The sequence below is a fragment of the Spermophilus citellus genome (assembly GCF_964194105.1).
Source record: "Spermophilus citellus genome assembly, chromosome: 14".
Classification (NCBI taxonomy): domain Eukaryota; kingdom Metazoa; phylum Chordata; class Mammalia; order Rodentia; family Sciuridae; genus Spermophilus; species Spermophilus citellus.
In genome coordinates, this window is record NC_138194.1 from 52,613,642 (window position 1) to 52,625,825 (window position 12,184).

General features: G+C 36.1%; 1 protein-coding gene across 1 annotated transcript; it reads right to left on the reverse strand.

The window, feature by feature from the left end:
- Window positions 1-4,321: 4,321 nt before the first annotated feature.
- Window positions 4,322-10,198, reverse strand: LOC308633450 (fatty acid-binding protein 12; the record flags this gene model as incomplete). The annotated part of the gene is made up of 4 exons (XM_081266269.1): window positions 4,322-4,436; window positions 6,095-6,196; window positions 8,290-8,462; window positions 10,126-10,198. The coding sequence occupies 4 exons, from the start codon at window positions 10,196-10,198 to the stop codon at window positions 4,386-4,388; spliced, it is 399 nt and encodes a 132-aa protein (XP_081122395.1). The 3' UTR covers window positions 4,322-4,385.
- Window positions 10,199-12,184: the final 1,986 nt, after the last annotated feature.

Genomic DNA, 12,184 nt, shown 5'->3' on the forward strand with positions numbered 1-12,184 from the left:
TTATAAGTATTTGAAATAATATTTATAAAATTCTTGAGGTCAAATTCTTCTCTGACCCTTCCCCAGTCTTCAATATCTAATAGAACTAAATGAATAGTGTGTTATGTTTTATAGATGAATATTTATAATTCATTAAAATATGGACCAATTATCCAATCATGGAGAAGATTGCTAAAACACATTTTAATGAGTATGTTTCTAATTATAAACTAGTTAAAATAAAATAATTTAATATGAAATATAATAGAAGTAATCCTGGCCTTATCCATGATTCCTAGGAGTAAGGCTAGAAGCCTTACTTTTCTTTCAAAGTCTTTTGTCCAACTAGTGATGGAGAGCAAGGCCTTTGCTTTAATATATATTTGTTTCCTGAAGTTACCATGAACATCTTCATAACCTAGAGGGAAACTATTTAACTTCTCCAAGGCTCAAATTCTTTGATTTTAAAATGAGAATGTTTTTAATCTACCATACCAGATTTATTTTTTAAAAATAGCAAAAGTGACCTAGTACATTTCTTAACATTCTATAGCATTTAGAAATGTAGAAAAACAAGCATGGGAAGGAAAAGGGAGTATCATGAACTGAAATCGATTTCCATGTAGGTATAAGTTTGTCAGGATAAACCCAACTACTATATACAACCATAAAGCTCTAATAATATACCTGGGAAACACTCCTGGAGTCCCCAGCCAACTCTTCTATTTACTCATAGAACTGACCCTCGCCCTGGCCCCCTCCTATTATATATTTTTCCTAACAAAATGAAAATACTAACTCAAAAATTAAAAGTAAAAACAACATATTTGAGAGATTTTTATATAAAAATTGTTGAGGCTGGTATAAGAGAACTAGAAAAGTTACATGGAGGCAGAGCAGAGAGAATAACAGCATAACTCTTATTTCTGAAGACACAGCATACTCCTGAGCTGGTATATGGTACTCCTAAGTTTATGTGTAGAGGCTGGGGCAATCACTAAGTTGACCTAATGTGTTTTTTCCTTCTCTTCAGGATCACTGGAACTTTTTGCCTAATATTCTCTGTCTAGAAGCCATTGTTTCATATAACTTGTTCTTTTTGTTGTTGTTGTTTCAGTTAGAAGGGTAAATATGGGCCATGCTACTCCATCCTGACCAGAAAGGGAAGTCTCTAGCTCCTTCCTCCCTCCCTCCCTCCCTTCCTTTCTTCCTTCCTTCCTCCCTTCCTCCCTTCCTCATTGTTTCTTTCTAGTCCGGAATTGAACCCAGGAATTCTTAACCACTGAGCCACAACCCCAGCCCTTTTTACTTTTTATTTGAGACAGGGTCTTGCTAAGTTGCCCAGGTTGGCCTAGAACTTGTGATCTTCCTGCCTCAGCCTCCCACTTCACAAGGATTATGGGCATGCGCACCACACCCAGCTTCTGTTGCTTTCTAAATAAACAAATTAGCCACATTTGGAGGGATGATTTTAATGTGTTCTATCTTGCTGATTAGTTTTTCAGTAAATATATGTCATAATGTTAATGAAATACATATTTCTAAAACCAAAATTTCCATATTGAATTCATCAATAAATATAGTAGTTTTTACTATAGTTTGCATCGTGTATAATTGCATCTTATTAGGTAGAAGCATGTAACTGATTTGTTACACTATAAATGTTCAAGTATATGGAGAAACATATTATGATGGTTAATTTTTTTATGTCAACTGGACTAAGGGTGGCCAGATAGCTGGCAAGACATTATTTCTGAGTGTGTCTGAGAAGATATTGCTAGAAGAGATTAGCATTTGAATTAGTAAACTAAGTAAAAAAAAATCTTCCCTGACTACTATAGGCAAGCATCATCTCATTTATTGAGAGCCTGGATAAAACAAAAAAAAAAGGGGGAAGAAGGGTGAATTCTCTCTTCCTGAGCTGGGACATCCATCTTTGGTCCTTGAATATTGGGGCCCCTGGTTCTTGGGTCTTTGGACATGGACTGAATTATACCACTAGCTTTCCTGGGTCTCCAGTTTGAACATGGCAAATTGTAGGACTCAGCCTCCATAATCACATGAACCAATTGCTATAATAAATCTCCTTGTATATATCTTCGTATATCTTATATTGCTAATATCCTGAATAATGATTATTGACTTGAACTGAATGGTGTAAACTGCACCAAAGCTGCAGCACAAGAGGGCAAACTCTCTAAAACAAATGTTGCAAAAAAGAACTGGCAGGAGTACATCAGTGCTTCTCTGGCCAAACTGAGGTCCTCAAAGTTGCTGTGTCTGTCCACCTACTGCTAATTACCTTCTATTCTGGGCAAGGTTTATTCACCAAGAAAGTAATGTTAGATATCTCTCTCTCTCTCTCTCTCTCTCTCTCTCTCTCTCTCTCTCTCTCTCTCTCTCCAGGTGGAAACATCATCTGTTGCTTATAAATCACCTAAGATTAGCATGCCCATGATTCCTTTCTGCTATAATTTTGATCTGGATGTCCCCCTAAATGCCTATGTAATAAAAGCTTGACTGTTGAGGTGGCACTATTGATTGGGAACTGGTGGAACATTTAGGGTGGGGCCTAGTGGGAATTCTCAGTTATTGGGGCTGTACCCTTGAAAGAGACTGAGGGACCCTGGCCTCCTCTTCTCATTGTCTTGCTTCAGCCATGAAGCAAGCAGTTTTGCTCTGCCATGTGCTCTCATGATGATGTATTGCCTTGCCATAGACCCAGAACAATGGGACCTCTACTGATTGTGGACTGGAACATCTAAAACTGTGAGCCAAAATAAAATTTTCTAAGTTATTTCCAGTATTTGCTGTAGTGACAGAAGGCTGATTAACTTACAGCATAGCACTTAATTCCTGAGTCCAAGGGCACCAAACACAAGTTAGTTCTTTCTTCAACAGTTCTCATAAGAGCCTGGTACATGGAGGATGGTGACACGAATCCTGAACTATGTCATTTTGGAGCAGGCTCTTGCTTGCATTTGCTCATGAAGAACTCCAGTGCTTGCAAATTCTACCTGTTCTTAGCCCCTCCCACCAGGTGTCCTGTGAATTATCAGAGATATCTCTCCTGTGTTCTCATAGAACAAACCCTTTTCTATAAGACTTCCCAGACTGCATCCTGCTGCCCACAAGACTATCTCCATTACCATGGCAGCCAGGATACCCTAATACTAAAGTTAAGAGCACCTTGTCCTGAACCAACCCCCCACCATTGGCTCTGACCTTAAAAGTGTCAAGCAACTCTGGGTTCCATTCTGGTGGGAGAGAAAGCATCTTTTTCCTCTCTGTACAGCAAGCTATTACCTGGTCCCTGCAGTAGAGCTGCTTATGCCTACCACCACACACAGGGCACAGAAAACAGATCCTTTAACCTCTGATTGGAATCCTCTGTCCAGTCCAAGAAGCTCAAGGGGACAAACGTCTTTCTATGCTTTCTACTGTCATATTCATAATTTCATCATACTTAAAAATAAGCTTCTCTCACTTCTACCAGAATACAAGATGCCCCTGTATACTATTTCACACAAATAAGCAGTGACCAGCCACAGATTCAAATGGTCAAACCCTGTGTCCTCACCTGGGACTGAGCAGTCGTGTCCTGCCACGAAGCTTGTTTATTCATTTCTTTGATGCAGTGTTACCTTTGATTCATTGTTGTACACTGAGAACTTGGTTCTACCTAATGGCTCCCATCTAAATTCACTTTGTTATAGTTCTGAGGCTAATAATGGGAAAACAGGAATTTTGGTTCCAGTTCTTTCTGAAACCCTCTGGGTAATATTGAAAAGTTAACTGATTAGGACCCATTTCCCCATGATTGATCTACTGTGTGAGGTTTGGTGTGAATAAAACAATATACCCTTTGTCCAGGTGGCTTTAGTGATGGTAGAAGTGGTTATGGGTATTCTCTGTAATAATAGTTAGACATTGGAGTGTCAGTTATTGCCTTACTCTAAAAAATTGTGTTTTTTTTTTCTTTTCAGATATAACCGTTGTATAATCTGTGAAGAACATTATGACCTAAGTAGTTCATTAAAAATAACATGATTTTTTTCAATGTCATTAAAAATTAACATGATTTTTTTTCAATGTCATGAAGATTGTGTTGAATTTGAAAGATGGACATAATATGTCTAACTAGAAAAAAAAAACAGTATAAAGTGCTTCTCTGAATATATGATCCTAACCCTGCATTTAACAGGTATAGCATCCTAGTTTCTCATAGCTGCGCCAATACCAAGATACTATATAATGTAGACACTCTTAACAGAGTAACCAAAATCACTGATATTTGTACAAATAAAGTCTCACTCATATTAACAGTTAACTTTGGAGTTTGATTCAAACAACTTCAGCAGTTCGATCACAGTTTGGGAGTGGCAAGGGCATGAGACTGAGTATGTTTACACTCTCTCATATGTCCGTGTGCAGATGACATTGTTCACAGCACTTTCCTGGAAGACAAAAAGAGGGAGAATTATCTTAGTATTGTTGAGGAAATGAACACCTGGAAAAATATAAACTAGGTGCTGTCCATATACACCATTCCTTAAAAATCTTGAAAAGAGGTATATAGGTGATATTCGCTGATATCATATATAAGGTGTGTATATTATATACATTGGTATACATATTAAAAAAGTAAGGCATACACTTAGAATCTAAAGTCCTACTTAAAATATTTTAAATGCCTACATTGAGGCATTTTTGCTATTTTACATCTTTGGTGTTTTTGAGATAATAATACGAATTTAGATCAATGCCTCATTTTATGGTTTCAGAACATGGATTTATGTACATGATGATATTTAATGCTCCCAGAAAACCTGTGAAGGTACTGTCTACATCTTGAAAGCAAGGAATCTTAATTTTGGGAAGGATAAGTGACTTGGCCAAAGTCACAAACATACTGAATGGCAGAAATGAAAATCCACCCCCTTGGATTCTGAGTTTATTGTTCTTTCTAATGAACTCTGTTTATTGGCTATTTATTGAACTATTTATTTGCCTCTTCATTGGTTAATATCAGTATCAGAATCAATAAAATCAGTCATTCTTGATCCTCCCCTTCTATTGTAGTCTTTGTTTCAGAAAGAAAAAAAAAATCCCCTATTAAGATTAGTCTAGATTTTTTTGTTTACCACCAAACAAATTTTGTATTTTTCCTTTAAACTATTTTATATTTTGCCCAATATTATCTTTTTTATTTATTTTGGTGAGGTGAGGTTTGGAGGAGGAGAGTCATTGACATTCTTCCCTTCTCCACTCTGTAGAAGTAAGAAAGACGACCAGGGAATCTTGAGCAGGAACAGAAGGGACACACAAGAGCGCAAACTTTGGATTTAAGTGTCCTGGGTTTTAATCCCAACATTAACACACTTTTCTAACTGTGTAGTTTCCTCATCTGTCAAAGGACTTATAAATCTAACTTCACAGGATTATTGTGAGGATTAGATAAATAATAGCTAAAAACATGGTGACATGTTAACAGTTCTTACCAGTATTAACTCATCCCTGTGCCAAGAAGATCCCACCTTCAGCTGCACAATCCTACCTCAAATGTCCCTTTCATGTTTTTGTTTGTTGTTGATTTGGAAAAACAGTATGACATTAATTCTGGCATAGGGTGGAGGGTTGCAACAACCTTAGTCCCTATTGAAATCTTTTTTTTTTAATTTTTAATTTGTTTTAATTAGTTACACATGACAGTACAATGACCTTGACATATCATACATTTGAATCAGAAGGGATATAATTTCTCATTTTTCTGAGTGTACAGGTTGCAGAATCACATTGGTCATGCAGTCACGTATATACACACAGCAATGCTAGTGTCTGTTTTATTCTACTGTCCTATTGAAATCTTTATTGCACAAATTCATGCTTGCTTTAGTTTATCCATGAGTTGAAGAACTGAGCTACACAATTTTCTAACTCTTTAGGTTTCTTTAGTACCTCAAGCATACACATTTTATACTGTTTATGGTCTGTCAATGTTTTCCATCAATTCTTATAAAGTAAGAATAAAAAATGTCTTAGATCATCTTAGAACCAGTTACTTGGGTGATTTCATCTTAGGTGTAAGAGAGAACAGGAAGAAGAGCTCACTCACCACCACCATTTTGCCATCTACCAGCTTCCTCCGAATGGTGGTTTCCTTGCCATTCCAGTCCTGAACTTGGACTAAGGTGTCATTATCTAAGATCACGGTACTCTGAAAAACAGGCCAAACCAAGTTCAGATCCAATTGTCACCTTTGAATACTAACATGTGATCAAATGCCCAATTCTCTTCAGCTATTGATATCTTCGGGTAGTTTTAGGATGGTATTTACAATTCTATTTAAGACTTTTTCAGCAATAATTCTGTTGAATGATTCTTTGGGGAGTGGCAGAATGCTTTACAAAAGTAAAAACACAATAACTTGAACCCTTTCTTTATTTCTTACTGCATATGATAATATCTTTTTGCATAAAGAATTCCAATTAAGTTTCAACTTTAATGATACATGAAGCTAATTCATACTCCCGTTGTAAGAGCTTACCTAAGGAGGAAAAGTCCCTTTTCCTTTTCTTACCTCAACAATATTTTAAAGATTTTTTTTAATTACAGTAGTTTCTCTTTTTTAAGTTTAGCACCCACATCTTGACTCCACATTTTAGTTCAAAATTCTTTAATTTTACACGGTACAGAAATTAAGTCTCATATTTATTAACTTTAAAATGGTGTGGCAGTCCCTTCTATCAGGATATTGCCTTCCACCGAGATTAACAATCTTATATTGAGTTAATTCAGTCAAACAAAAGTATTTATTGACCAACTATTGTGTACCAAGTACTGGGTTCTGTGAAACAGATGAGAAACATCTTCCAGATGCTCGCATTCTTGGGTGGGGAATCAGACAACAAACAAGAAGGTAAAATATGTTGTGTTGGTCAGTTTTATGGCACTATCATCAAGATATTGGAAAAGAACAACTTATAGAAGGAAAAGTTTATTTTGGCTCATGGTTTCAGAGGTTCAGTCCATGGTGGACCGACTCTATTGCTCTGAACCCAGGGTGAGGCATGACATCATGGCAAAAGGGGAAGATGGAGGAGCACCGCTCCATTCATGGTGGCCAGGAAGCAGAGAGCATGAAGGGAAGGAGCTTCAGGGAAGATGAATCCTTCCAGGGCAGGATCCCAGAGACCCAATTCCTCCAGTCACACCCCACCTGCCCACAGTCACCAATCCCACAATTCAAACTAGGATGGACTGATGAGGTGACAGCTCTCATAATCCAATAATTTCATCTCCAAATATTCCTGCATTAACACAGGACCTTTTGGGAGACACCTCATATCCAAACAATAAAATATGTATTATAAGTAAATGACAGGTTTCAATTGGAACCCATGAGATATGACTAAAAACTGTCCCTTTCAGGCTGAGACGATAAAAAGCTCAGAGTCTTTTTGTCTTGACCAAAGAGACCACAAGTTCCAGATCATGCAGTTATGAGGTAGATGAACATCTTTTCACATTAATTCCTGAGAGATTAAGAGAGGCAGATATGCTTTCCATCTACTATACACACATGCACACACTTCCTCAACTCCCCCCCACACACACCCAGCATTGCCTATGTACTCTCAGTTAGAAATAATTTTGCACCGTGTTAAGCCATGGAGAGCTAGTGACTCACTTGTTAAAAGAGCCTAACCTTGCTGATACCAACTAATACAAGTTTCATACATTGAGATTCTATGTGTGGAAAATTACAAAATTGAAAGGGAAAGCTTTTGTTTCTGATAGAACTAAATATTAATCTAGGAAAATGATTCCCAGAATGTGATTCTGCTAGGCATCTGCATCTGAATTGTTTTTTAAAAATGCAATTTTCAGGTGCCCATAACAGACTTCAGCACCCCTGGGATGGGATTGAGCAGAAAGCATTTTCTACAAGTATCCTGGGAGATTTTAATGTATACTAACATTCAACATCTTCAGATTTAGGTTTTATCCAGAGCTTATCTAATAAGACTTTATCTATGCTTGCTATTATTGCTTACTTAGGATGATTTCTACTAAGCATCTTTTTTTTTTTTTAAGAGAGAGTGAAAGAGGAGAGAGGAGAGAGAGAGAATTTTTAATATTTATTTTTTAGTTCTCGGCGGACACAACATCTTTGTTGGTATGTGGTGCTGAGGATCGAACCCGGGCCGCACGCATGCCAGGCAAGCGCGCTACCGCTTGAGGCACATCCCCAGCCCCTCTACTAAGCATCTTTATGAAAATTATCTGAAAGACTGTTGCAGGCCTCACCTTGGTTTTATGGCCACCTGGTGTGGTTTCTTCAAATTCTTCACCCAGTTTGAAGGAGATCTTATTATTCCTAAAGATGCTTTTGGTTTTTATGGTGATCACATCTCCGTTTGTACTAATGGTCACAGTGGGTTTTGCCAAACGACCCAGTTTCCGGTTGGCTCTTCCTATTCCTGGGAAACAGGTAAATGAACATATAGTTAAATCTGTTGTTGGTTTCAATGATTCACATTGTTTGTATAATTCTTTACGAAGTGGTGGGCGGGTTGTGAGTTAAACAAAATTTCCTCCCTTTTTAAATTTTTTATTTTTTCAGTACTGGAGATCAAAACCAGGTCTGGCCCCAGCCCTAAAGCTGAGTTAAACAGATTTTAGTGCAGAATGAATGCAAACATCTAAAGTTAGCAGCTCCACCATTACATAATAAAATCCATTAATTTTGACCAAGAAAAGGCAGTCTCCAGTTTTTGTTTAGTTATTGTTTTGTTTCTCTAATTCAGAAGTTAGTTATTAATCTTGTTGATGCAAGGATCCCTTTGAATATCTGTTTAAAGATATGAACCATCTCCCTATTTAAAAAAGTATAACTATTTCACATATAAACAAAATACCCTGGTATGGATTCTTCCAGATCTTTAGTTCTTCACTTAACATTCATATATAGGGTTTGATCTTTCTACTAGGTATGCAGATTAAAATAAAATTATATTAAAATACATGTAACATGAGTTTACATTTTAACCATTTAAAATGTATAATTCAGGCATTGTAAGTACCTCAATTATCCACAATGTATATAAGGTTTTTAAAAATATAATTGCTATATTATATATATTGTTATCCAACTTTCCTTTTCCTCTTATCTATGTGTCTTGAACACCATTGACACAAGTACATACAGATGTAAATTTTCATAGTGACATAATATTCCACAGCATGTACATATCAAAATTTGTTTTCACTATCCCTAATTGATGATCACTTGTTTGTTTCCATTTTTGTTATTACAAATACTTCTTCAGTAAATATCTTTGCACATACAGTTTTATGGCAGCTTATGTAGGAATGTTTCAAATAGAAATAGAATTCTGTACATAGTAATATTAAAGGTAAGTTTCTAAGAGAAGATATATTGGGGAAATATTATAACTTGATTCACAGAATTCATGCTATAAAAATATTACAAGATATTACAGGTTGAATATGGATACTGAAGTCATTCATATCCTAATCCCTGGAACCTATGAATGTTATTCTATATGCTAGAGGGGATTTTGCAGGGATAGCTAATTTAAGGATCTCGAGATGGGGAGATTATCCTGGATTATCAGAGAGGGCCTTAAAGTTAATCATAAGTTTCCTTGTATGAGAAGAAAAGGTGAATGTTAGACAACAGAAGAAAAGAGTCCAGAGTAAAAAAAATGGGAGCAAAAATTGGGATGTTGTAACCACACACAAAGGAAAACCAATAGCTGTAGGAAGCTGGAAAATAAGATCTATTTTGAAGATCTCCTAAACATTAGAGCAAATGTTTATAAAATAATTGTTTTCAAAAGTAATTGTGTTTTTTGTTTTAAATTATTAAAATCATTTGCTGTTTAGTAAATAAAATATGCATATTTTGTTTATATAAAACAAACATGGGATATTACATGAAGGATTATATCAATTCCAACCTGGTTTTGTACAAATCTGCATCCTAAGATAGAAACAGTATTTATTTTTCCTTTGTGAAAAATTAGGAGCCACAAATTAGTCATATTTAATAAAAGCAAATTAGGTCCTATCAAAATTCCCATCAATACTAGATATGCTATAGAAATAAACATGGCTTACCCATTTCCTTCATATATTTTTCGAAATTTTCACAAGAAATTGATTTCCATTTCCCTTGGAGCTGATCCACCATTTTGTCTGAGATAAGTTGATCTCAAAGAAAAATGGCTTCATATGGATGTGTGTTGGTATTCCCTGAAATAGTATTGGAACCTGTTTTTAATACAATTCTGGGTAGAAAGAGCAATGAGAAAAATCAGGAAGAAAAAAATTGAGAAACTCTTGATCCTTGTGATTTTCCCTTAATACAATTTAAATCAGAAAAACTCTCTTAAATATAAATAAATTAGGATGGAAGTGGAAACATGGTAGTTTTACCAGGACTTCTAGCACTAATAAAGGACCAAAGCTAGATACCATTCCCTTTCTTAGGATAGGCCACACTCACACAGGTGTTTGTGCACCTCTGATTATGCTATAGACTGCTGTGCCCCAGGTCTCTTTCTCTCTGACTAAGGATGATTCATCAAGTAAACAAACAACAACAACAACAACAAACACACCAATTTGTTGGCTGTTTGGTGATTTTATATTCTCCTTCTTGATAATTTGAACTAATACATATATGGTATTTTACATTTGAAGTAAAAAGATTGGTCAGGACTAGAACAAGCATTTTAAGTGACATGTATACTGAACAAGAGACTGGAACAGAGGAAAAAGAGAAGAAAGAGAGTGTGTTACACACACACACACACACACACACACACATACACACACACACACAGGCCTTGTTTCTGATAGTTTTCCAGGTGCCGGCTCAATTTCTCATAACCTTAATCATCATCGTCATGAGATTGCTGAATATCTTCTTAGTAAACCTTCCTTAATTTAGGATGATTTCTGTACCTTTCAACCTTGACTGTGACACACTGCTGACTACTGATATCTGTAAAAAATCAGAACAGGGCAAAGAATATAATACGAGGACAAACTCAGCCTGATGTGTTGGCATCCACCCAATCTCAGCAGTGTAGGATGTTTACTTATTGGTATAAAGTTACTAAGAAACATTGACATCATAAATTGTTCTAAAATAGGAAAGGGGATATAACACTTTATAATTCCCATTAAAATATTAAATGTCCAAACTCTAACATCTGTGAAGGCAATTACCCAAGTCAATAGTTTTATTACTAATTATTTAACAAACATTTATGGAACAAAATGTTTATATATTTATATTTATTTTTATTTTTATTTTATTTATATATATAAATATATATAAATAAGTATTTATATTTATTTGTTTATATATTTAGCCTAATACAAGGCTAAATTTTTTATATGATACTGATTAACTATCCCAGTTATGATTGGTAAAGACATCCCGTGCGTTGGTTGGCTTTCCTTTCCTGAGTTAGGCCATTTCATGTTAATGTGTACCAATTATAAGTTTATGACCACTTATTAGGCATGGGCTAAAGCCAGGAAATAACACACCACTGAGGACATACCTTAGTGAGGGTACTAAAATTAGGCACTGAAGGTACTGAAATTCCTACAATTTTTCAAAAAAATGTTCAACATGTTACCATATATGTCAGACACCCATTGATTCCCATCATAAGGAAATCATGGATTGACGATGATGATGATCCTTGAAGATGATGTTATGTCGGGAGCGATATTTCTCCCTGCTGCTGGTAAGTTAAACTTGTAGAGGTGTCAGTAGATGAATCCTAAGATTGAGCCTAGGTATGAGCTCTGCCACTATGACCCCTCCATTCATGTGTCCGTCGTGTCAAGTTCAAAGACCTGCCGACTGGCCAAGTCTTTTTGTCTTCTCAGTTGTCCAAGTGATGGATGCTTTCTGGTGTCCATATGTGAGTAAAATATCTCCACACACTAGGCTCACTCCCATATGGGCATCCACAGTCTTCTACACAAAACCTCCTTGCCTGCAATTTTTCAGGCAACCATCTGCCTTCATCCATGGCTTTGTATATTTTCCCATCTCAAGCCACTGCTCCCTCCATACAAAATGGGTAAGAGGCACACAGCTCTAAGCTTTGCCTATTGAGATGATTTTCCTATACCAGTTTCTCAAGCCCCTCTC